The sequence below is a fragment of the Microcaecilia unicolor genome, chromosome 6, assembly GCF_901765095.1.
Source record: "Microcaecilia unicolor chromosome 6, aMicUni1.1, whole genome shotgun sequence".
Lineage (NCBI taxonomy): Eukaryota > Metazoa > Chordata > Amphibia > Gymnophiona > Siphonopidae > Microcaecilia > Microcaecilia unicolor.
The window spans coordinates 343,495,268-343,522,589 of NC_044036.1; the positions used below are offsets into that span (position 1 = coordinate 343,495,268).

A 27,322-nucleotide genomic window follows, 5' to 3' on the forward strand; every position below is an offset into this window, starting at 1 on the left:
CGAGCCCTCCGAACCTTTTGTCATGTTAGAGTCGAAACGATCTAAGATCCGGGGAGGTATGCCAGGGTGCTATCTGATAGGTGCGCTGCAGAAAACTTGGATTTGGTGGGGGATGCACGGAGGGGCAATGGAGGGTACGAGCCCATTTATGTCTATCACAAGTAATCCAGATTTTCCTGCTGGAATAGTTTCAGTGGTCTTCAAGCAATGGATAAAGGGGGGGGGGGGGGTTGTAGATACCTAGGACACCTAAGGCAGTTGGGAGGAGCAGATTTCCCATCCTTTGATCAAGTTCAACGCGCGTGGACCATCCTTAATTCCTCCTTTTTTGCCTATCTTCAGGTGAGAGATTACGTTCTCACTTCGGAGCGAGGCCGCGGGGGTCAAGTAGTTTTTTTTTTTTACAGATGGATCAGATGTTTTTGAATCTACCTCCCGGCCTCAACAAATTGTCCCAGTGGTATCAATTAATTCGTGATAATAGACAGGCACCTTTTTTGCAGAAATTGGCTGAGCAATAGAGCCAGGACTTAGTGGAAGACATTTCAGTAGCTCAATTGAGGGCAGCATTTGAGGACCTGCACAGGGCGACCCCCTAATGCACATTACCAGGCAAAAGGGCAAGGTTATGGGTTTATGGGAGGATGATGTATGTGTGAAGTGCAGGGTGTCCTCTGGATCTTTTTTGCATTCCTTTATAGAGTGCCCCTCTCTGTCTGCCTTCTGGTCTCAGGCGCTGGGAGTGATAGAATCTACTTTACAGTGCTCATTGCTTTGGTCATACTCAGTGGTTTTGCTGGGGAGCTCAGATGCCCTAAGGCAACAAGGTTTTGGGGATACGCAATGCAAATTTATCTTAGTATTTTTTCACGGAGAGGGTGGTGGACGCTTGGAATGCCCTCCCGCGGGAGATGGTGGAGATGAAAACGGTAACGGAATTCAAACATGCGTGGGATATGCATAAAGGAATCCTGTGCAGAAGGAAGGGATCCTTAGAAGCTTAGCTGAAATTGGGTGGCGGAGCAGGTGGGGGGAAGAGGGGTTGGTGGTTGGGAGGCTAGGATAGGGGAGGGCAGACTTATACGGTCTGTACCAGAGCCGATGATGGGAGGCGGGACTGGTGGTTGGGAGGCGGAAAATACTGCTGGGCAGACTTATACGGTCTGTTCCCTGAAAAGGACAGGTACAAATTCAAGGTAAGGTATACACATATGAGTTTGTCTTGGGCAGACTGGATGGACCATGCAGGTCTTTTTCTGCCGTCATCTACTATGTTACTATGTAGTAGCCACATACCTATTAAGAAGTGCATTTTGCAGTCTTGGGTTGGGACTGACCCCCCATCTCTCCCTGTATGGCATAACTTTATGTGGGAGATGGCGGATTGGCTGTCAACCCCACTTAAATTCTCAGTCTCTCTGGGGAAGCGTCAGTATCGTGACATTTGGAGTAGGTTATGTCTCTATATATGTGGGCACTGGACACCGATGGGGGCATTTCTCACTAAGTTTATTTGTATTCTTGTATGGACGAATAGGGGGAGGGGGAGGCTTCTGTACAAAATAACAAAAACTTTCTCTGGGTCGAGGGTGGGATGCCACTTTTGGGAGTTTAAATGCTCAAGTATGTCTGGGGTGTGGTGCTTCAAAGACTGGTTGATTTTCTTTACATAGTTCTCTATTGTAACATGCAAAGTAACTGCAAGAGGGGTCATCCCCACATGTATAAGTTTGTATGGTGTGCATCCTTGCGTCAATAAAAATATTATTTAAAAAAAAAAAGAAAAATGAGAGGACCTGGTATTGTACTGAGATATTTTATTTATTAGGATTTACTTTCCGCCTTTTTGAAGGAATTCACTCAAGGCGGTTTACAGTAAGAATAGATCAAACACGAGCAATAGATATACAGAGATGGCCAAGGCGCCACAAAGGGACAGTTAAGAACATAGGAAGCACCACACTGGGTCAGACAAAAAGGTCTATTGTGCCCTAACTGTGCACAAATCAGATCACAAGTACCTGGCAAAGTCCCCAGAAGAAGACAGATATCATATTACTAACCCTCAGGGATATTTCCCTAAGTCTACCTGGTTAACAATGATTTATGGATTTTTCCTCCAGGAACTCAGCTACATATACACTTGGATCTCGACATTAACTGCTTTTAGCACATGCTCCAGCAATGCGTTCCAGAGCTTAACTAAACTACTGTCTAACTTCACGGAGTGTCCTCTAGTCTTTCTACTTTTTGAACATTCACAAAGAGCCCTAATCTCTTAAGCTTTTCCTTGTACAAGAGGAGTTCCAGACCCTTAATCATTTTTGCAGTCCTTCTTTGCAGCTTTCTAATTCTGCTACATCTTTTTAAAGAGACAGTGACCAGAATTGCACACAATTTTCAAGGTGAGCTCACACCATGCTGCGATCTTGATATTTTGGGTTTATTTTCTATTCCTTTCCTAATAATTCCTAACATCCTGTTTGCTTTTCCGGCCTTTAATGCAACATATTGACTACAATGACACCTAGATTCTCCTATCATGGAACTTTGCACCACAAAGCCATAGTTTGGCTTCTCTTTACTGCTTGCATCTTTAACGTGGATCAGTGTAAATTTACTCTACCATTTGGATGCCCAGGTCTCCTGGTGTCCTACTTCTTCTCACAATCTGCACACGTTTAACTCTGAATAACTTTGTGTCAACTGTAAATCTGATCAGTTCGCTCATTATTCCCATATTTGGAATTATTAACCACCTTTATGAAGAGACTAGTAAAACAGGCCTGTTTCTGACACAAATGAAATGGGCGCTAGCAAGGTTTTCCTCGGAGTGTGTATGTTTGAGAGAGAGTGTGTGTGAGAGTGACTCTGTGAGAGAGAGAGTGAATATGCGAGTGTGTCTGTGAGAGAGAGAGTGTGTGTGTGATTCTCCTCTCTCCCCTGCCCCTCCTCCAGCCACCCAGCAATTCTCCTCTCTCCCCTGCCCCCCCTCCAGCCACCCAGCGATTCTCCTCTCTCCCCTGCCCCCCCTCCAGCCACCCAGCGATTCTCCTCTCTCCCCTGCCCCCCCCCCCTCCAGCCACCCAGCGATTCTCCTCTATCCCCTGCCTCCCCCTCCAGCCACCCAGCGATTGTCCTCGCTCCCCTGCCCATCTCTAGCCTTCCCTTCGAGTTCGTTCCCTCAGTCCCGCCCTCGCGAAAAGAGGAAATGACGTCAGAAGGCGGAACTCTAAGGAAACAAACTCAAAGGGAAGGCTGGAGACGGGCAGGGCTTTCAATGACGCGGCCACTTCGACAGAGGTAATCAGGGGAGCGAGGAGAATCACTGGGTGGCTGGAGGGGGGGGCAGGGTTGAGAGGAGAATCACTGGGTGGCTTGGGAGAGACCTGTGAAGTGATGCATGCGCAGAACAGCCTCCGATACGTCCCTCATGCTGGTGATGCCGCGTTCCTTTGCCTAGCAACTCTGCAGCGTTCCCTTCTCTCTCACTGTTCCACCCTCGACGTCATCACGTTTTGACGCGAGGGCGGGACAGAGAGAGATGGTTACAGAGTTACGAACCCTTCACTGCGGTATGCCACAGAGTCAGCTTCAGAACGTTGGAGGTGCAAATTATTATAGTAGATTCACCCAAGGCAGTGCACAGTAGATAGTTTAACATCAAACTTACAATTTTGTTAACAGCATAACAATAGTAAAATGTACAAGTATACACATAAATACAATACATACAGCAAATTGAAACCTAATAATAGACCTATCATGAAACAGGATGAGAAATATGCTAGAAAGCACTAGTCTCAGTACAGACTGTTCCAAATGAAGACTCAGGGAACTGTACCCCAACGAAGGCTGGCTCCAATTAAGCTTCAATGCCAAATGAACTGGAAGAAAGGGCCAGGCCACACCTCTAGAAACACTACTTGGGTCACATGTGCACAGACATCAGAGTTTTTGCATGCGCAAGAATTCTCTAAGGATCAAAATGGCAAGGAAGCAGAATTCAGTGTTCAAACGGAAGAGTAAAGATTAGAAAAATGGAAAAAGTTCTTCCAGAAAATTTTGAAATCACTAGGTTTCGACTCCAGCCTCTGCAACTCAGACTCAAATGGGTAAAAGGATCAGTCCGGCTCAGTAAGGACTAGAACCTACACACATGCACAAGACAAGGGTTTCCAGACCACAAGATAACTTCCTGCACGTGTGAGCTGCGTCAAAGTAGCAGCAGGCGAGATAGGGAGCCAACCCTGTGCTGTATCCTTGTCTCATGATCTCTTACCCAACACATAACGGAAAGGGTGGGAGTTAAACCAGCTGCAATCCATGCCAAGATATAAAACATGACTTTCTGGAAGTGGGGGGGGGGGGGGGGGGGGAGCAAAATCTCCACTGCTCCCAGCTTGTGCTTTCCAGGCGACCTCAAATATTGCAGTGCAATGGAGAACAGCCGACATGATCAAATCCAGAACCTTCCTGAGAATGGGAAGGTGGGACTCTCACCCATCCCACTGCTACCTTCCAGCCTTCTCCAAGACAGGAAGAACTGGGGAGTGACCAGAGGAAAAGAAGAAATGTTTACTGTTACAATTTCAGCATCTTTTATCCCTCTGAGGTTACCAGTGAGAAACATCAGATGTCCCCAAGAAAGGGACAGCGTGTAATGGAAAGGGAACCATCAATGCAAATCACTTGACAAAATCAAAGAGAAGGAAAGAAGACGGCAAAAGGAGAGGAAAGGAGGTCGATATCCACGTCACCTACCTGGATTTCCAGCAACTGAGGGACCTAGGAATGCCTGGAATGTGGATGCGCAGAGCTCGCTGACCATGGCCATGCTGTGTCCTAGGTAAGCCCACACAGTTCAATAGCACAAGCGTTACTCCATGATCCTCACAAATCTTGCACTACTTGGCAACGTCCTCCATCACCACCGAGTTCTACATCAGCTCTTGGTGAGCGGGGGAGGATACTGTAGGACTTCCACCCATCCAACCTGTAGACAGTGGTCGATAACTTAGCACTAGAGCCTTAGAGGGGGCATCCCTCGGTCAGTGAATACCTCTACCACAAACTGAACATACAGTGTTCACAGGTGGAGGTACTTCAGAAGGTTCTCAATATCCATCTACTCCAAAGCAAACTCCCAAATCTGGCGGGGAGGATTCCTCAGCTCCCACCAACCCCGCCATCTTCTAATGCCCAATGGCACGGGCTCTGACTTGGATGGGGCAAAAACTACTGAAGTTGCTCGTTGATCCTTCTCATTCCCTCTTATCAAGAGCCAAGAATCCCAAAAGCTAGGAAGGTTTCCCCATCTGCTGCTCATCCTGGCTGCATCAGCACCAGGTTCCTGAGCACTGTCGCATAGCAACAGCAGGAGGACAAGAAGACGGGCAGATGAGAAGCAGCAGCTCAGAGAGATGGGAAGACGCAGCCTCAGTCTTATCCTGATTAGCTGTAAAGGCTGCCCACACCTGTACCTGAATGGACTATTGGGGGAGGGGGGCACACAATCTTTACCTGGTGAGAGGTTATGGCAGGAAGGGGTAGGCAGTCTGTCCCTAGTGAGAGAGATGACCAGAGAAGAGGGTGGGGGAGGAGTGAGAGATGACCGGGGGGGGGGGGGGGGGGGGGGAGGGTAGAGAGTGTGTGTAGCCTATACTTGGCAAGGAGGCGAGTTTGGAGCCATATATTTGCAGGGTAGCTCTCAGTTTCTGCATGGATAGAAAAAGATGTGGAGAGTGCAAAAGTGCAATACGAGGACAGAAGTCAAAACAGGTTGGGGAGTTGAGAAGCGAGATGGGTGTGACAGCAGGAAAGTGTGCATCGAGAGAGGAAGTGGGGAGGAGAAGATGGGGCAGAGAGGACAGCAACTGTGAGACAGACTACACAAAAAGTTGAACAAAGCAACTGTGGAGACGTGACAGCTTCTAGTATAACACCAGGAAAGACGGTTTTCTTGTCCCCAGTCCTGCAAAATTCCTGCTGGGGACACAACAGAGAGACAGAGCCCCAAGGCCTGCCTACAGATGAATAGAAGACAGACAGACAGAGAGAAACACAACAAGGAGAAGGAACTGAACATGGGAAAAACATGAAATAATCAGTTCAGAAACAGTTACAAACCCAACTAACCCAGTGCTTAAAAAGAGATTCAATGCCTGAAAGACATTAAAAGCACCCAATGGAAACCTCATTTTTAAGTGGCTTTAATCTGAAGAGTGACATACATGCGTGTGCCTTTCAACAAAAACCCATCCCCCAAGTGCCAGAAGTGCAGCCCCATGGTGGGGGGGGGGGGGGGGGGCTGCGGGTGGGAGATCTAGGGAAAGGAGCAGAAAAGCCACTTTCAGGATTCAGGTGCAAAGGAAGGAAGGAAAGGGACACAGAGGAACTGTGGTTTGTGGCAGGAGGGGTGGAGGGGGGGGTAAAGAGAGAAAAATTACTGAGAACTCTATTGGTTACTCCGCCCTTCCAAAAACAAAATCAGGAAGACAGAATGAACCAAATCCTCCCCCAGTAAGACAAAAGTGGTGGTAGTGGTAATTGTTCGGGGGAGAAGGGGATTCCCCCCCCCCCCCCCCCCCCCCCCGGTGGTTATTTCTCAGGCACACTGAGGACTGCAAAGCTGTTTTTCCTAACCTTCGCACACCCAGAGTGTTATAATTCTTTATGTTTTACCCACTGCAGAAGCTGAGCCTTCAAAGCAAACGCCGACTGTGCCTGTACTTTTGGGTTTTTTTCAGATACAGCCACAGCCTCAGAACCAGCACTTTTGGCTAGTGGGTCTGTCATCCTCCCTGGGCCCAGTTGCTCATCTCACAGGATGGCCAGGAAGAGCTGGACCTAACGCAATGGGTGTTCAGACCTAGATCCCACACGTCACAGCGCTGCGGCCCCAGTCATAAGTGAAGTATGAACTTCCCATAAAGCCCCCCCCCCCTCCCTTCCTCCCCACCACTGAACCTGAGCTTTTCTGCTCACTGTTTAAAACCAGCCCTGGAAGACTGACGGATTTCTTGCTCCAATGGTTACCACTTGAGCCAAAGATGTCCTGAATTCCACTCTTATGACTTAGGCTATTTGAGGTTTGTCAGCCTAAAACATTATACAGGTACAGATATGGCCTCACATACTTGACATACGGCCTGTGGGTTCACATATCATACACAGGTACTTTCTCTGTCAGTGACTGGGGTGCTACATTCAGTCCACGTCTTGCCGGTTACACAACACAGCAGACGGCAAAACTTTTCTGGTTGCCCTTACTCAACTTTCGCTGCTGTTAACAAAAGGCTGTCAAACCTCAAACCACAATTGCAAAAGTACAGACCTCTGTCAAGTCAGCTGTACAAGTGACCTTGAGAGAAAAAAAAAACAAAAGCCTCACCACCTCCACCACAAACATCCCACACTCAATCCCCCCCCACCCCCACCACTGCTCTTTAATATCTGTCATAGCCCGGTCTTACGAGAGAGAAAGAGGAAGCAGGTCAGATTAAGGGATCAGAACGGGAGGCCTGCAGCTGATGCAGGGACACAACCTCACCGGAGGAGGAAGTGAAACACGACTGAGCACCCTTAGCCCTGATCACTGCTGGGTCAATTAAGTGGGACAGTTTCTCTCCCTGCATCAGAACCTTGCTCTTTGCCTTTCCAGGCTGCCTCTGCCATGTGCAGACAGAGATGTCGACCTGCACCATCCAGCTGGATTTAATGCAGCTGACCATTCATTTATTAGGATTTATTTACTGCCTTTTTGAAGGAATTCACTCAAGGCGGTGTACAGTAAGAATAGACCAAACATGAGCAATAGGCAATTACAGCAGTAAACAATATTCAAGTAACAATACAAAGTATGGCATAGTTACTACTTGCAATGACAACACAATATGTAACAGAACATTATAATTGGTAGTGAGGGGTATGGCTGACAATTATCTCAGTCTGACCTTGCTCCAGATCAGCTTCCCCCGGAAAACCTCAGTGCCAGGGGAGCGGGAAGAGGAGCAGACACCCCCTCGAAGTCCTCTTGATTGCCACTTGCAAAGGACTGCAGTTACATGACTAATCCTGTCTTCTTTCCTTAGATCAATGACTGGGGAAAGGGCCCAGGAAAAGAGAGAATGGGTGGGTTTGGAAGAAAAAGTGGGCCGTGAACCAGAGAAGCCAGGATTTAAGTGTCAAATGATACTCCCTGTGGCCTTCGGCGAATCATGATATCCTCCGTTACCTCAGATACAAAACCTTAGCGATATGATTTAGTATAGTGCACTTGTCCGTGCTGCAATCGCAGGTTATTAGTAACGAGGTCCGACTACATACATTGGAACCTGTAGCAAACATTTAGCACATTTTAGTAAATCTAGGGCAAGAAACCAGCTACTTCTACCTGATTGTAATTCAGCTGGAACTAGCAGTGAAAAGGCCCGACCTATCTGAAGGAAAAGCTGGCCTTCTACGCACTGGAAAGGGATCATGTTTCAGTCATGTAGGGCACACACAGGTTCCCACTATCAGAGCAGTGAAGCTGGGGAGATTGCAGGATCCCCTGTTTTTTGGTTAGGGTCTCTTTGTTGTGGAATTAACTCCCTCTACAACTGCACCAAGAAGAAAATGATAGGGTGTTTAATAAGAAACGTGAACCTGGCTCTTTCCTCGAGTGGAAAAGAGCATTCTGGTCAGTGCAGTGGCCTGAGAACCAGGTTCAATTCCCACTACAGCTCCTCGTGACTCTGAGGAAGTCACAACCTTCCATTACCCAGGAATAAAATAAGTACCTGTATATAATATGTAAACCGCTTTGATTTTATCCAGAGAAAAGCGGTATAGCAAATCCCATCCCTTTGAATTCCTGGCTTCTTGGTGACATTTGCCAGAGAATATGGTAAAAGCCATTAGCTTAGCGGGGCTTAAAGAAGGTTTGGATAGCTTCCTAAAAGAAAAATGGGACTTGAAATACTGCCTTTCTGAGGTTTTTGCAACTACATTCAAAGCGGTTTTTACATATATTCAGGTACTTATTTTGTACCAGGGGTAATGGAGGGTTAAGTGACTTGCCCAGAGTCACAAGGAGCTGCAGTGGGAATCGAACTCAGTTCCCCAGGATCAAAGTCCACTGCACTAACCACTAGGCTACTCCTCCACTCCATAAGCTATTATTAAAATGGACTTGGGAAAATCCACTGCCTGGATGTCCAACTGCCAACTGAAACTGAACATGTCCAAGACCGAGCTCATCGTCTTTCCACCAAAACCCACTTCTCCTCATCCTCCCCGTCTCATCTGCCCGCAACCTCGGAGTCATCTTCGACTCCTCCCTCTCCTCCGTCTCCTTCTCCGCGCATATCCAGCATATAGCCAAGACCTGTCACTTCTTCCTCTTCAACATCAGCAAAATTCGCCCTTTCCTCTCTGAACACACCACCCGAACCCTCGTCCACGCTCTCATTACCTCTCGCCTTGACTACTGCAACCTACTCCTCACCGGTCTCCCACTTAGCCATCTATCCCCCCTTCAATCTGTCCAGAACTCTGCTGCACGTCTTATATTCCGCCAGAACCGATCTACTCATATCACCCCTCTCCTCAGGTCACTTCACTGGCTTCCAATCAGATACCGCATACAGTTCAAGCTTCTCCTTACCCACAAATGCACTCAGTCTGCTGCCCCTCACTACCCTCATCTCCCCTTACGTTCCCACCCGAAACCTCCATTCATAGGACAAATCGCTCCTCTCAGTACCCTTCTCCACCACTGCCAACTCCAGGCTCCGCTCATTCTGCCTCGCCTCACCCTATGCCTGGAACCACCTTCCTGAGCCCTTACGCCAAGCCCCCTCCCTGCCCATCTTCAAGTCTTTGCTCAAAGCCCACCTCTTCAATGCTGCCTTCGGCACCTAACTCTCACCTTTCAGGAAATCCAGACTGCCCCAATTTGACTACCCCTATCGGACTGACTGTTCACTTGTTCTTTAGATTGTAAGCTCTTTGAGCAGGGACTGTCCTTTATGTTAAATTGTACAGCGCTGCGTAACCCTAGTAGCGCTTTAGAAATGTTAAATAGTAGTAGTAGTATTTCTGGGATAAGCAGCATAAAATATATGGTACTGTTTTGGGATCTTGTCAGGTACTTGTAACCTGGATTGGCCACTGTTGGAAACGGGATGTGGGATTGATTGATCTTCGGTCTGTCCCAGTATAGCAACATTTATGTACTTATGTAGGAGTAGAATGTGGTTTGTCATTTCTTGGTTTTCATATGTGATTGTTTGTGATTTTATGGTCTGTACACTGCTTTGGGAAGGCGATAACTACTACTATTATTACTGATCTATACACTACTCTGAACCTGGACCAGTACCAGCTTGCTAAACACACTGTAACTTAGACCAGTTGCTTATATCTGAACTGTACAAAGAACTTGCCTTGAGTTTAATTAACCATCAAACTGTACCTCATATCTTGTCCCCATCTATATCTGTGCACTCGGCCCCTCAGATTGGAGGACTGGCCTAGTGGTTAGAGAGGCGGTCAGTTGAAATCCCACTGCTGCTCCTTGTGATCTTGGGCAAGTCACTTAACCCTCCATTGCCTCAGGTACAAACTTAGATTGTGAGCCCTCCTGGGACAGAGAAATATCCAGAGTACCTGAATGTAACTCACCTTGAGCTACCACTGAAAAAGGTGTGAGCAAATTCTAAATAAATAAATAAAGATTCTAGAATTCTAAAGAATAACAAGATTCCATTCAGAATTTCAAAGTGTAGCAACATTCCATGTAGAACCCCAAAGAATAGCAAGATTCTGGAATCCTAAAGAGTGACTAGATTCCATGCAGAATCTCAGAGTAGCAACTGGAGTGGAGGAGTGGCCTAGTGGTTAGAGCACCAGTCTTGCAATCCAGAGGTGGCCGGTTCAAATCCCACTGCTGCTCCTTGTGATCTTTGGCAAAGTCACTTAACCCTCCATCGCCTCAGGTACAAACTTAGATCTTGAGCCCTCCTGGGACAGAGAAATATCCAGAGTACCTGAATGTAACTCACCTTGAGCTACTACTGAAAAAGGTGGGAGCAAAATATAAATAAATAACATCATATCTATGTTATTTGAATGTTCTAATTAGATGCTTCATTAGTATTATGCTGATGTGTTATATCTGTTATTTGAATTTCAGTGCTGTTAAATGTGTATATTTTTCATGGTTGTCCTGTTATTAGGTTTCAATTTGCTGCCTTTTGAAACAGGGACTTTATCCTATATAATAAAAGGCACCTCCAACGTTCTGAAGCTGACTGCATGGCTGAGGCATTCCTGCTCTCTGTATCCATCTCCTGAATTGACATCACGCACTTCCGGGTTCGTCACAAGCAGAAGTGACCAACCACACGAGGTTTCTCGGCTTCAGAATGTTGGAGGTGCCTTTTATTATATAGGAAAGGAACTGACCAATCCTATTTAATAGAATGCACCTCCAACATTCTGAAGCTGACTGCATGGCTGAGGCATTCCTGCTCTCTGTATCCATCTCCTGAATTGACATCACGTACTTCCGGGTTCGTCACAAGCAGAAGTGACCAACCACACGAGGTTTCTCGGCTTCAGAATGTTGGAGGTACATTCCATTAAATAGGATTGGTCAGTTCCTTTCCTATATAATAAAAGGCACCTCCAACATTCTGAAGCCGACTGCATGGCTGAGGCATTCCTGCTCTCTGTATCCATCTCCTGAATTGACATCACGCACTTCCGGGTTCGTCACAAGCAGAAGTGACCAACCACACGAGGTTTCTCGGCTTCAGAATGTTGGAGGTGCATTCTATTAAATAGGATTGGTCAGTTCCTTTCCTATATAATAAAAGGCACCTCCAACATTCTGAAGCTGACTGCATGGCTGAGGCATTCCTGCTCTCTGTATCCATCTCCTGAATTGACATCACGCACTTCCGGGTTCGTCACATGCAGAAGTGACCAACCACACGAGGTTTCTCGGCTTCAGAATGTTGGAGGTGCATTCTATTAAATAGGATTGGTCAGTTCCTTGAAGCACAGCCAGAGCTCAGCGTCCTGTACAGTAACGCTCAGAAACCAAAGAGAGAGAGGGGGGGCAGGAGGTATGTCACACACACACTCTCTCGCTATCTCACAGTCAATGTCTTTCTCTCTCTCACTCTCACACACTGTCTCTCACACTCTCTATGTCTCACACTCACTCTCTCTGTGTCACACAGTAACTCACACATTCTCTTGGTCTCATACACTCTCTCTCTCGCACACACTGTATCTGTGTGAAACACACTCTCTCTCACACCGCGTCTCACACACACACACTCTCTCTCTCTCACAGACACACTCGCACCGACTCACTCTCTTTCTCTCACATCACACACACACACACGCACATTCACTCTCTCTCTCTCTCTCACACACTCTCTCTCTCTCAAACATACACACTCCGAGGAAAACCTTGCTAGCGCCTGTTTCATTTGTGTCAGAAATGGGCCTTTTTTATTAGTTGTATATATGTTTATATTTGGTCATTTTTACTATTGGAATGCTGTTAACAAACTTGTTTTATATTTATTCATTTATACATTCTTGTATCCTACTGTTACCCCAAAACAAGTTTCAGTTCAAAGTGGCTTACAGTTTACATTTTAGATGAGAATTGCAAGAGAGAGGATGTGTGTTTATCTACTGGATCTTCGAGGTAGTCTGTGTTTTTATATTAAACTGTACCTGCTTTGTGTTCTGTGGGTTTTTCTTCGAGTGATTGGATGGAAGGATGGTGGGGGGAGGGGGGGGGTTGTGATCAGTCTTGTTCTTGTACCACAGTTTCTTGTAAGCACTGTTACTTGCTTTGTATTTTGTGATTTTGCAATCAACATTTTATAAAACAAACTGCACCTGCTGAACTCCGCCTTGGCTGAATCCCAATAAATATTTCAATAGCGCTACTAGACGTACACAGCACTGTACATTATATGTGGGTACTTCCTCTGTCCCTAGTGGGCTCACAATGAAAGGTATTTCTTGTAACTGCGGCAATGGAGGGTCACCAGGAGCAGGTGGATGAAGCGCTGACAGTCACAGTGGCAGAGATAAGAGAGGACAGGAAGGGGGTGTGGGAGAGAAAGTAGCTGGGAACCATAAAAGAAAAGCCTCAGAGCCGAAAGTACATTTTATATTTACAAAAATGCAAATCTGGACATACATGGTAGCACTCTGTACACGCCAGTAACCAAATGAGCCACTGACTAGGTCACAGATGCTCAGAACATATGTAAAGGGCTGGTGGGAGAGGCAGAAGGGCAGATATGCAAAAATCCATCAGCCTCTTATGTTGAACAACAACTGGAGAAAGGATTGAAGCAGCTCAGAAAAGACCTTCTAAAAATGATACCCAAATCCCTCAGGACCAGGAAGTTACCTACATTTTGACTTAAGGAATTTCAGTAAAAGCCTCAAGCTAAAACACTGACACCAGCATAAGAAGGGATAGCATACCCCATCCTGAGACCTTCCCTACGCACTTCTAATAAACCTTGATCCTGCCCCTACAGCACCTCATTATTCTCATCCTAAGACCCCGACACACAGCTCCACCATTGCATATCACTCCTGCTATTTCAGCACTGGGAGACCACTACTACTACTACTAAACATTTCTAAAGCGCTACTAGGGTTACACAGCGCTGTACAATTTACATAGAGGGACAGTCCCTGCTCAAAGAGCTTACAATCTAGTAGACAAGTGAACGGTCAAATTGGGGCAGTCTGGATTTACTGAACGGTAAGAGTTAGGTGCCGAACGTAGCAATGAAGAGGTGGGTTTTAAGCAGAGACTTGAAGATGGGCAGGGAGGGGGGCTTGGCGTAAGGGCTCAGGAAGGTTGTTCCAGGCATAGGGTGAGGCGAGGCAGAATGAGCGGAACCTGGAGTTGGCAGTGGTGGAGAAGGGTACAGAGAGGAGGGATCTGTCTTGTGAACGGAGGTTTCGGGCGGGAACGTAAGGGGAAATGAGGGTAGAGAGGTAATGAGGGGCAGCAGACTGAGTGCATTTGTAGGTAAGAAGGAGAAGCTTGAACTGTATGCGGTATCTGATTGGAAGCCAGTGAAGTGACCTGAGGAGAGGGGTGATATCAGTATATCGGTTCTGGGAATATAAGACGTGCGGCAGAGTTCTGAACACCTCTAATAAACCTTGATCCTGCCCCTACAGCACCTCATTATTCTCATCCTAGGACTCCACCATTGCATATCACTCCTGCAATTTCAGCACTGGGAGACCACAAACAGCTCTACCAAGGTTCTTCCAAGTACCTGCCCCAGTCTCCCCCCAGCCATTCCACAGACACCCCCACATGCAGCTGTACCAAGGCACCTCGTTCCTACCACCGGAGAGCCTACACACAGCTCTGCCAAGGCAACTTATTTCCACCTTGCAACATCCCTTGTTATCCTAATACTAAGAAGGGCATGTACAGCTGCTGTACACATGTAATACCCCCCCTGAAACAAAATTGCACAATTCGCGAGTCAGGAGTACTTATGAGAAAAAAATGAGAGAAGAGGAAGTGAGACCGAAACTGTCTCTCCGAAGTCACAGGCATGTATTACTACAACAGGAACTTCCGCCCTCTGCAGCAAGATCAGAAGACAGAGCGTAAACAGGAATCAAGAAGTGTTGGGGGGGGGGGGGGGGGGAGAGCAGGAATCAGGAAAAAGGAAGAAGCTTGAGAGAAGGGTAAAGAGGTGGTGAGAAAACTGCCCACCCTCAAGGCAAAGGACCCCAAAATGTACACCACATCTGGGAACATGAGACTAAATTCCAAGAAACTCCAACCCCCCCCCCCCCCCCCCCCCATACACCTGTAGGAGACGGGGCTCAGACAAACTCCAAGGAGATTAGCTGGAGGGCACTGGGTTCAGTGTGGACAGAGCTCTGGAGCTGGTACTGCTGCAGATCTGGGAATTGGGACATACTGGGATCTGGTCCATCCAGTCTGCTGCCCCTTCCCCCACATTAATAATAAAGTCACCCCTGTTTTAAGCTGAAGTGCTTGATGCTTCTTTCCATCCTCCAAGTATATACCACTCTGTTTTCTCTCCAGGTATTCAAGGCATCCACCATTCCTTCGGTGAAAACATGTTTCCGGCCACTGCTCTTCAGCCCACCCCTAGGGACCTGCTTTCCAATACTCTGCTCTCTGTATGCAGTGGCATAGGCAAGGGTGGGCCCAGGCCCACCCAGCAGCAGCACACCTATGATGTGGCTGGCAGGAATCCCCAAACCCCACCAATTGAAAACTCCCAACAACTGTCCCTCCTGCATACCAGCCTTCCCTCTGATGTATTCTCGCCTATGCGAAAACAGGAAGTTGCATCAGTGGGAAGGCTGTGGGGCCAACTGGAGCAGTGTGTATTAGTTGCTGCTCGCTGCTGGTGAAAATTTGCTATTTAAAAGATTTGCAGAGGGGTGGGGTGTTTGAGAGACCACATGGCATGCAGGCGAGAGAGGGGGAGACCAAATCACTTGTGGGACAAGGCAAAGTTCTTCTGCCCACTCATCTTGGGCTCGGGCCCACCCAAAGTTGGGTGTCTGGCTACGCCCCTGTCTGTAGGTAATACAAAAGTGTAGATTAGTGCATTTCAATCTTTTTGTTGCCCTGACCCCTTCGAGATGCAGAATAACGAAGCACTATAGACAACCCACCCAGGTCCTGACCCTCAAACACAGCTTTTGTGACACCATTTGGGATCCTAACTCACTCTGGTCTAGAACAAAAAGTGTGTGTGTGTGGGGGGGGGGGGGGGGGGGGGGGGAGAACCAAGCTGTGTGAAAACAATGAACCCCCCTCCCCACACACACACACAATTAAAAAAAAAAGGAGAAGCACGGTGTCAGGTTAAGAGCTGTACTGCAAGAGAACGATATCCTGCATCAGAAGTGAAGGTCCAGTGAGCTCAGCATCCCTTCCAGGTCATAATCTGGAGTGAAAAATCCAGCAGTTCTTGATCAACATGGACAAGAATAGGAAACTCAAACAGGACATTTAAATTTCCAATATCCAATTAAACTCTTCAGTAGACATTACATCCAACACAAAATAATCAAACTTACACCAATTATTAATTTTATAAAAGGCAGACATATAAATCAAACAAAAGAGACATCTTTAAAGCACGAAAGAGGAGTGGGACTTGGATGTGACCGTATGTGATGATCTTAAGGTGGCCGAACAGGTAGAAAAGGCAACAGAGAAAGCTAGAAGGATGCTTGGGTACATAACGAGAGGACTGGCCAGTAGGAAAAAGGAGGTGATGATGCCCCAGTATAAGACTCCAGTGAGAAAACAAGGCAAACGTTCCACCAAATCCAACGTAGAGAATAAAAGCAAAAGGCAGACGTAATAAGAAGATAAGCAGTACACCCAGAAGGAGGAGCGCTAATTTAGCTCCTGATACAGCCGTTTCAAGGCGAAACACGGGCATGTCAGGGACACAGATGTGTAAATCTCAGAGTCTTTGGATTTTAAATAAAGACTGTTTATCTTCTTATCACGTCTGCCTTTAAGAGTCTGGTGAGACCCCATTTAGAATATTGTGTACAATTCTGGAGACCACACCTTCAAAAAGATGTAAACAGGATGGACTATGTCCAGAGGGTGGCTACTAAAATGGTCCGTGGTCTTCGTCAAGAAGCGTATGGGGACAGACTTAAAGAGCTCAATATGTATACTTTGTATACTCCCAGCAATCTCACATCATCCTCAGGACTGTTAATGGGCCTGGTCTTCAGGAGTAACCTAACGGTTAGAGCAGTGGGCTGAGACCCAGGGGAGCCTGGGTTCAAATCCCACTACAGCTCCCTGTGATCCCTCCCACTGCTTCAGGTCCAAACTCAGATTTAAGCCTGCAGGGACAGAAAATGACCCACTGTTACTTGTACGATTGCCTTTGCCAGCCCTGACCACATCCTCAAACAACAAATTCCACACCTTAATTGCACATCAACTCTCAACGCTACCATTTAGTAGCTGAACTAGGGGGCACACCAAGAAACCACCTTGGAAAGGGAAATGGGACTTGATATACCGCCTTTCTGATGTTTTTGCAACTACATTCAAAGTGGTTTACATATATTCAGGTCCTTATTTTGTACCAGGGGCAATGGAGGGTTAAGTGACTTGCCCAGATTCACAAGGAGCTGCAGTGGGAATCGAACTCAGTTCCCCAGGATCAAAGTCCACTGCACTAACCACTAGGCTACTCCATTCCTTACTAACTTGTTAAAGTATCGAGGCTCATGGATCTGTTCTACAACAAAAGAACCTTACATTATTATATGCAGGCACTTTTTCTGTCCCTAGTGGGCTCACAATCTAAGTTTTAAGTGACTTATCCAGGGTGACAAAGAGCCAAAGCAGGAACTGAACCCAGTTCCTCGGCCCACTGTTACTACTACTTTTCCTACTCATTTCTACAACGCTAGTAGACGTCCACACCATATACAGGTACTTTTCTGTGTCCCTGGAGAGCTCATACTCTTAAGTTTTCTTTGTACCTGGGGCAATGGAGGGTTAATTGACTTACCCAGTCAATGCGGGAAATGAACCCATTTCACCGGGTTCTCAGCCCACTGCACTATTAGGCTGTTCATCATTATAGAAACCTCTATCATATCCTCTCTGTTGTCTCTCCTCAAACAGAGACATTCAGTTCCCAACCAGTTCCCCTCCCTTCCCATGTTACACCACAAAACGTACCAAAAATCCAGTTTTGCAGGTCACCTCCAGACCTGGCTATAAGTACTACCGCATTGCTGGCCTAGAGCCACACCACTTCCTCTGCCTCAGTGAACAACTTGGTTCCTGTACCTATCCTCACCCAGTGGTCTGCAGTCTGTCATGCACCTTAAGGGCTGAGTTTAGTACTCTAGAGTGCTACCAGAAACCCTCCAACACAGCCGCATCTGATGAAAAAGTCCCATGGCTTCACCTTTCAACTTCCCTGCAGCAGAGGAGCTGCTTTCCAGATTCCATTTCTGATTTTTACTCAGCATTAATACTACTAGTGCATGGCACTGCTTCTCATGCTATTCCCAGAGTACTCCCCAGACAGCCTGCTTTTCAGGATATCCACAATAAATATGCCTGATTTGATATAGAGTAAGAGTCAAAGATTTGATACACTGCCGTACTGTGGTACAGCCAAAGCAGTTTCTATTTATTAAATGTAGGTACTTACGTTGTCTCCACGACATTCAAATCTCTGATGCATATTTCATTATAAATAGCTTTAAAAACAGACTGTTTAAGGGTACCACACTGCAGATCATTTATTCCACAGAACAGAGAAGTGAAACATGCTTATTTTCTCATATTCTGTATCAAAACAGGCACGTTACAGTAACATTGCTTCTTCCTAAGAAACATATTTCTGCTGTGATCTAACTGCAAATAACCACACAAACCTATCTTTACAGTGCCTTGGCGAGAAATTACCACACTTACATAATTCTACTCAGTAATGGCACAAGCAGTGGGAAAGAGGGGGCCCCCAGGGGGCACAAGAATTATTATCTAGACCTATGACCCTTGTCTAACCCCCTACCCATCACACATAGTAACAGCAAATCACGGTTCACAGATATATTTATTTAAATGCACTGGAGGTGAATCTCTGAACTGAAAGGAAACTCTGGAATGAGGGGGGGCAAAGGATGAAATTAAACAGGGGGCAGATTCTGGAATAACCTACAGAAATACTTTTTTTTAATGCAAAAAGATTATCTGATTTCAGGAGACAGCATGAGACAATGCACAGAAGATCATAATGGCCTATCCAGTCTGCCCATTCATATCATCTTTCTATGTAAAACCTAGGCTGCCCCATAATCTGGTTATTTAGGATTGTAAACTTGTCAGTCTATGCCTTAGAATAGTTATACCTGTTGCTCCATTCAGGTTACACCTCTCTGTCCCTGGTGCCCTGATCTCTCTGTACTTAGCTTTGCTCTTAGTCAATCTCAAAACGTGAGCGAGACAGGTTTTTTTTTTTTTTTATATCATTAGATCATTTACCACTGGAGCCTCTGAGTCCATGAGAAGTAAATCTCATATTCCTCGAGACCGGGTCTTTCATTTGCCACCATCTCGTGCCCCCCCACCCCCTTTTCTTTCTTTTTTTCATTTTGCTCCAGCTCATAAAAACCACAACTTTTCCTACGTATTCACGTCCTTTATTATTATTATTTACTATACAGTTAGGTTTCTTTTCAGCATCCTGCCTCTAAAAAGGTGACATTTAATAACAAGCATAGTAAGTTTCCGGTACAGCAGCGCTGCAGGAAGCAGAGCCAAGTGCATGTCACACCCCGTCCCCGCTCTCTCCATCACTCGTTATTCATTGACAGCAGCAGGTGGCTCAAACGAAACGAAACGAAACAAAACGAAAACTTCAGAGCCCGGGGACAAACTTCCCCGGCTCCGAAACAGACAGGCAGCACCGGCGGGTATTCGACCTTCAATGACCCCCCCAGGAGACGAGGCAGCTGGCAACGGACAGCCCTCACTACCCTTTACCCGTCACTCATCAGTGCCGCACTCACCGTACTCAACATCCCCCTCGTCCTCCATGATGCCGACAAGACAGTCCAGGAGGAAGCCGACTTCCGCCCCGCTCAGCGCCGACACGACACGCCCCCGAACGTCACAGCCAGGGATTGGACGAGGCTGCGACAGGGGCGGGGCGGACTGTCCGGGCGCTGCCACGTGCTTGCCAATGCCAGTGCGCACGTGGCACAGACAGCTTCCCGGGCCCGGCCGAGCTGGAAGGAGCAGCGGATTTGGCGTGTGCGCGCGTGAGGCAGGGGCCAGGGGGGCCCCTTGCGAGAGAGACGGAGTCCCCGCTCCAAGAAGCAGCAGGCACTTCGCCTAAAGGTATGGGCTTGTTGCCTGCCACACTACTCCTGCCACTGAAGCTCTAAGGATCCCTAAATCCAACACCATGTGCCAAGGATGAGGCATAGAGACTACATGCCTAGGCGCACCCCCTGCTAGTCTGGATATCCACCGTGAACATTCACGAGAGATTTGCATCCAGTAAGGTAGTGCATGCAACCGGGGCCGGTCATTTTTTAACACCCCCCCCCCCCCCCCCCCCCCCCGAAATCCAGTACTAGGCATACCGAGAATACAAAACACTCAGGACCTATAAGCAGTAATTTCTACGAGTCACACAAGCAAAAGGAAAGCATCTTAAACAGTACAGTGAGCACTAGAGCATCAATTCACCTATTGTAAAACGAAAACAGACAGATTAGTACAGATCGTCGATCCTGCACAGTCAATGCCAACCGCAAGCCATGTCTTTTTTCACAAATAGATACACCCTAATCCACTATAGAATAAGTAATCATAAACTTTCTATTTAGACAAAAATTAAACTGAACCCCCAAGATGCCAGACTCTGCATACAATGCAACACCACAGAAACAGAAAATGTCCCCTAGTACTGTGCAAAACATAAAGACAGCAGATGTAAATTTGAAAAAAACTAACAAGTACCAATCACCACTTTACAAATTAACAAATAGAAATAAAACAAATATCATTTTATTGGACTAATTCATTTAGCTTTCAGAGGCCAAAACCTCCTTCCTCAGGTCAATTCAGTATAGTACCATTACAGTGTCTTATCCTGACCTGAGGAAGGGGGTTTTGTTCTCCGAAAGTAAAATGTATTAAAATTAGTCCAATAAAAAGATTACCTTATTTACATGTTCTATTATAAACATTTATTAACACAGCTACAATACTACTTTATCCTAAAGCAAAAAAATAAAAATATATATTTACAGTTTTGTCTCTGGTTTCTGCTTTCCTCATCTTTTCACTGTCTTCTTTCTATCCAGCATCTGTCTTCGCTCTCTCTCTGCCATCCAGCGTCTGCCCTCTCTCTCTGCCCCTTCCATCCACTGTCTGCCCCTTCCATGCACCATCTGCCCCAGTCTGCCATCTCTCTCTCCTCCTTCCATCAACATCTGCCCTCTATCTCTGCCCCTTCCATCCACTATTTGCCCCAGTCTGCCCTCTTTCTCTCTCCCCTTCCACCCACCATCTGCCCTTTCTCTCTGCCCTTTTTTATTTTTGTTACATTTTTGTACCCCGCGCTTTCCCACTCATGGCAGGCTCAATGCGGCTTACATGGGGCAATGGAGGGTTAAGTGACTTGCCCAGAGTCACAAGGAGCTGCCTGTGCCGGGAATTGAACTCAGTTCCTCAGGACCAAAGTCCACCACCCTAACCACTAGGCCACTCCTCCACCCTTCAATCCGTCTGCCCTCCCTCTCCCATCCGTCCAGGGTCTGCCCTCCCTCACGTGCCCCCCCTTCCATCCAGGATCTGTCCCCTCTCTCTCTGCCCCCTCTTTTCAGCCCCCAGTTCCAGTCCCCTTCATCCACCACATGCCTTGCATCCCCCCCCTTTCAGCCCCAGACCCATTCTCCCACCTGCCCCAGGCATGGACCCATTTTCCCTCCTGCCCCCATGTCAGACCCCAGTTCCAGCTTCAGACCCCTTCTCCCATCTGAGCACTCCCCTCCCCCCTCTGAGCACCCCCACCCTCCCCAATCCCCTTCTCCCCTCTCTGAGCTCCCCACCCTCCCTAATCCCCTTTAAGCACCCCTCTGAGCTCCCCCACCCTTCCCCAATCCCCTTCTCCCCTCTCTGAGCTCCCCCACCCTCCCTAACCCCCTTTAAGCACCCCTCTGAGCTCCCCCACCCTTTCCCAATCCCCTTTAAGCACCCCTGAGGTCCCCCACCCCTCCCCAATCCCCTTCTGCCCTCCTTGATGCTCTCCCACCCTCCCTAATCCCCTTTAAGCACCCCTCTGAGGTCCTCCACCCCTCCCCAATCCCCTTCTCCCCTCGATGCTCTCCCACCCTCCCTACTCCCCTTTAAGCACCCCTCTGAGCGCCCCCACCACTCCCCAATCCCCTTCTCCCCTCTGAGTCCCCCCCCCCCCATGAGATCCGTTCTCCTGTTGCTCCTACCCTGTCTTGCCTTTAACATTTTTTTTTTTGAAGCGCCGGAGAGTGGCCGGCAGTGCGTCTCGCGTCTGCCCTGCTAGTAAAGAAGATCTCGCTGACGACATCGTCGCCCTTCCCACATTGAGTCCCGCCCCCCTCTGAGGCAACTTCCTTTTATCGCGAGGGCGGGCCTCAGTGTGGGAAGGGCGACGGCGTCAGCGAGATCTTCTTTACTAGCAGGGCAGACGCCACTCTCCGGCGCTTCGAAAAAAAAAATGTTAAAGGCGGAGCAGCGGGAGCGGAGCACCCCCCCACCCGATGACACCCGGGGCGAACCGCCCCCACCGCCCCGCCCTTGCTACGCCACTACAACTATGATCAAGATTCTGAAACTGCACACTGAAAAAACACACTGCCCCTCATCCTCTCCTCCCAACACAAGTACTAACACAACCATAAATACTCCAGGACACACCCTCCCTACCTCAGCTTCACACTGGACCCCACCATTAATCTCCAGAGCCAGGTAAACTCTAGACTAAAGAAAATGTTCTATTCAATATGGAAGCTCAAACGACTAAAACCTTTCTTCCCAAGAGAAACCTAATACAATCAATGGTCCTAAGTCATGCAGACTGTTGCAACGGAATCTACCCGGGATGCAAAGAACAACTCACAAATAAAAAACCCCAGCCCGCCCAAAATACAGCAGCCAGATTGATATTCAGCAAAACACAAATCGAAAGTGCAAAACCCCTTCGAGAAAAGCTGCACTGGGTCCCAATCAAAGAACGGATCATCTTCAAAATCTGCACTTTAGTCCATAAAATTACATATGGCACAGTCCCAGAATACATGGTAGACCTAATAAGAAACAGCCGGATCGTCAAGATCATACCTAAACCTACACTACCCAAATTGCAAAGGAGTGAAATACAAAACAATTCATTACTACTACTACTACTTAGCATTTCTATAGCGCTGCCAAGGTTATGCAGCGCTGTACAAGTTTAACACGGGGAAGGACCGTTCCTGCTCAAAAGAGCTTACAATCTAAAGGTTACAAACTATGTAGTCAGTGTAGGTATCAAGAGTGGGGAAGGTGGTTATGCGCCAAAAGCAAGGGAGAAGAGATGGGTTTTGAGTAAGGACTTGAAGATGGGCAGGGAGGGGCGCACGACGTATGGGCTCGGGAAGGCTGTTCCAGGCATATGGTGATGTGAGGCAGAATGGGCGGAGTCTGGAGTTAGCGGTGGTGAAGGGTACAGATAGGAGTGATTTGTCCTGAGAGCGGAGGTTACGGGTGGGAACATACGGGGAGAGGAGGGTAGAGAGGTAATGGGGGGCTGCAGATTGAGTGCATTTGAAGGTTAAAAGGAGAAGCTTGAACTGTATATGGTAGCGGATCGGGAGCCAGTGAAGTGACTTGAGGAGAGGGGTGATATGAGAGTATCGGTTCACGCGGTAGATAAGACATGCGGCAGAATTTTGGACAGATTGAAGGGGGGATAGATGGTTAAGCGGGAGGCCAGTGAGAAGAAGGTTGCAATAGTCAAGACGAGAGGTGACGAGCGAGTGGACGAGGGTTTGAGTGGTCTGTTCAGAGAGGAATGGGCAAATTTTGCTAATATTATAGAGGAAGAAGCGACAGGTCTTAACTGTCTGCTGGATATGGGCAGAGAAGGAGAGGGAGGAGTCGAAGATGACTCCGAGATTGCGGGCTGAAGCGATGGGGAGGATGAGGGCGTTGCATCCAGCTTCTCCTACATAAGCGCACAACTATGAAATGGCCTCCCAAAAGCAGTGAAAACAATCCATGACCACCTGAACTTCAGGAAATCATTTCGTCCTTTAGATTGTAAGTTCCTTTGAGCAGGGACTGTCCTTCTTTGTTAAACTGTACAGCGCTGCGTAACCCTAGTAGCGCTCTAGAAATGGTAAGTAGTAGTAGTAGTAAATCACTAAAAACCAACCTCTTCAAAAAGGCCTATCCCAACGACCCCCACGTAAACCTCTTCACTCAGGAACATGACTAATGATCGTACAGTGGCCAATTCAGGTTACAAGTACCTGGCAAGATCCCAAAACAGTACAATTTATTTTATGCTGCTTATCCTAGAAATAAGCAGTGGACTTTCCCCAAGTGCATCTTAGTAATAATTTTTAGGAAGTTATCTAATCCTTTTTTAAAACCCCCCCAAACTGCTTTTACCACAGTCTCTGGTAATGAATTTCAGAATTTAATTACACGTTGAGTGAAGAAGTATTTTCTCTGAGTTGTTTTAAACTTACTACTTTGTAGCTTCATTGCATGCCCCCTAGAACTAGTATTTTTGGAAAGAGTAAACAAGCGATTCACATCTTTTCTCCAAATTGAAGAGTCCTAGCTGATTTAGCCTTTCCTTATAGAGAAGTCATGCCATCCCCTTTATCGTTTTCATCGCCTTTCTCTGTACCTTTTCTAATTCCACTATATATTTTTTTACAGATACAGTAACCAGAATTGCACACCATATTCGAGGTGTGGTCACACCATGGAACGATACAAAGGCATTATAACGTCCTCATTTTTTTCCCATTCCTTTCCTAATAATACTTAACATTCTATTTGCTTTCTTAGCCACCATTGCAAACTGAGCAAATGGTTTCAACGTATCAAGAATGGCACCAAGATCCCTTTCCTGGTTGGTGACTCCTAATGTGGAACTTTGCATAATGTAGCTATAGTTTGGGTTCCTCTTTCCCACATGCATCACTTTGCACTCACTCACTCCTCCAAGTCATCACGGTGGGCAGAGAAACTGAGGCCAACAAGGCATCAAGGTTGGAGTCAGTACATTGTATTTCTGATGCATACAGCTGCTTGTAAACCTCCATGAACATACTTTCAAATTCAGCTTGGCACTTGCCATTTTTATTACTACTATTTCACAGAGAGGTATCAAATAATGAGGGAAGGGTTTCCTTCATGCCGAAGTTCTATCCAACGTCACTCTAAATGTGCCAGCATCATCCAATTCAGCACAGTATTAGTCACCAAGTTAATTATGTTCAGTGGAAAATAAATCTGTTGCCCCAGGCTGCTTGCTCTGTGAATATTCTATCACTGTTTCATTATTGTTACCAAGTATTACACATTAAGGGCATTTGCTTTAATTGGTTTATCCGGTCCTTACATGCATGTGGTTTTGCTTTTTAAACCCAAAGGTGATTCCTATGGGTGGTTGAACAATTAAGTATAAACTGTGCTGTTTCTGACTTTACTTGTTTTGGACCACTTTGGGTCCTGCTAATCTGTACATCTGCTGTCTTAGCAGAGTACAAACGAAAATGATTTAGGTTAGTTTTACTATAATTTTTTACTGTTTGTAGAATCTGGACAAGAGGTTCTTGATACCAGGACCAGGTACTGCCATTGCAGGAGTAATAAAGCAGATAAGCAACACAGCTGTGATTACAAAAAGCAGTCTGACTCAGGATTCTCTCTCTCACCTTTTTTTTTTTGTTCAGCTGAAGCGTTGACTGATATGGCATCACTATTTACACTGAAGGATGGTGTATCAAGTAGGGCTGTACCAAATATTCGTATTCAATTTTGCCAAATAGTGATTTAAATTAGAATACAAATAATCCAGGGCTCTACTGGGCTAAACTCTGCTGAAATAAACACAATCTCCGATTTCACATTGCTTCTTTTATTATTTATGTGAAAGCTCAATGCCCATTATTTGTATTTGTATTTGAATAGTAAAATATGCTATTCGGTACAGCTCTAGTATCAAGTTCTCGTAACATTAATGGAAGAAAAGAAAAGTTGGCTTGCTTGGCAGTGAAGGCCTTGCACGGCATCCTTCCATGGACTAAGGCATAGTAAATTCCAATCAAAGATATGTCAGAAAGAATGAAATAAAGTATTCACACAAAGACATTGCAAACGGATGTCCTTTACTGCACCATGCTCCAGGTATTCCCAGACCACAAGGTACTATATACAAAGTTTTACAGGTCTCCCTCTATACATACAGTTATAGATTAAACTGTCAACTGGAGCTTGCCCCTAATAAAATGGGCAGATCTCTAGTAGTTTAGATCGAGCGAGCCCCCTCCCTAGCATCAGGACCTTTCTTGCTGGCATGCCAATAGGGCTGGGGACAGGAGGTCGCTCTTGTAAATGAAAACAATTCAGCTCTTTAATAGCTGCTATCAAAGATCTGTTTATAGTACATATTGTTATGAAATGAGTACATATTACCATTTTAACCTCAACCCTTCTCCAGAACAGTATTCATGCACTGGTTTGGAGGAGGGGGACGTCACTCCTGGCTTAATTTAGACAGAATTAGCTTCTGAGACAGGGCTGAGGGTGGTACAGAGCTACAGATGGGAAGAAGCACTTCTGTGCCCTAGTAGGAGGTGCAAATACCTCTGGCCTAGGGCTGATCTGAAGAGGCAGTTCCATCAAGTACACAAGCACCACATGGAGGCTGGTACAGTGAAGACTTGATCCAAAGCATCTCTTTCCAGAAGCTCTTTGCACTTACTCATGGAAATGGTGCTGTTTTTAAACACTTGGAGGAGGGGGAGGGGGGGTGAACTTCATATAAAATTGCACACCCTAATCCCTGCTGACACACTCTTCCCAGCATTAGAGCAAAGGCATGAGGAGGAGGGAAGCCGCTCTTCAGGCTGGAAACAAAGGATCAAATCCGCCCTGCTCCCTTTCATCCTTGCTGAATAGTGAGAGAACAGATGAGACATGAGCTACAAATTGTACAAAAGTGTGTTGGATGTTGCACGTCAGGGAGGTAACTGCCACTGGGTGTGGCAGATCATGTCAATCACAGCTTTCTCTGCTACTAAACATGTTCACACAGCTCACTCCGGCACAGGGCTAAGGGGATGAGCCCTAAGGCCACTGGTCAGCGCATCTGTATCCGCACTCACACCATGTACAGTACTGAGATGTCGCCAGTGGGCAGGAGTGGGCTAGCACTGCCAAGGCACCGATTCGTCTGCCATCTCCTGCTACATCACTGGATAGCAAAAACACCAGGGAACCCTCTTCCCAGCTGCACAAATCCACTGTCTGCCAACATGTCACCTTCAGAGTTTCCTGCAGCAGAGGGAAACGATCCCTGCGGGCTCAGCCAAACCTGAAATGGAGGAAATGCAAATGCGATTAGTCTCCGTTTCTTCTACCAGAAAAGCCAAAGGATCTACAAGGGCTGTTCTCCAGGAGTTCCTAGTGTCAGGGGATATCTATAATGCATGCAAATCTCATACACAT

The 27,322-nt window shown here is 46.8% G+C and overlaps 2 protein-coding genes across 6 annotated transcripts in view; both read right to left on the reverse strand.

Annotated features, from left to right (window-relative positions):
* Positions 1 to 19,684, reverse strand: part of CYTH1 (cytohesin 1) — a 75,142-nt gene extending 55,458 nt beyond the window's left edge. The window contains exon 1 of the mRNA XM_030208631.1: positions 19,615 to 19,684. Coding sequence (XP_030064491.1) covers positions 19,615 to 19,642 — 28 coding nt within the window. The 5' untranslated portion in view covers positions 19,643 to 19,684. The remainder of the gene's footprint in view (positions 1 to 19,614) is intronic.
* A 6,909-nt stretch (positions 19,685 to 26,593) lies between these two features.
* Positions 26,594 to 27,322, reverse strand: part of USP36 (ubiquitin specific peptidase 36) — a 48,683-nt gene continuing 47,954 nt past the window's right edge. For all 5 annotated transcript variants that reach the window (XM_030208639.1, XM_030208637.1, XM_030208638.1 and 2 more), the window contains exon 21: positions 26,594 to 27,188. The gene's annotated coding sequence lies outside the window, so the exon portion shown is untranslated. The remainder of the gene's footprint in view (positions 27,189 to 27,322) is intronic.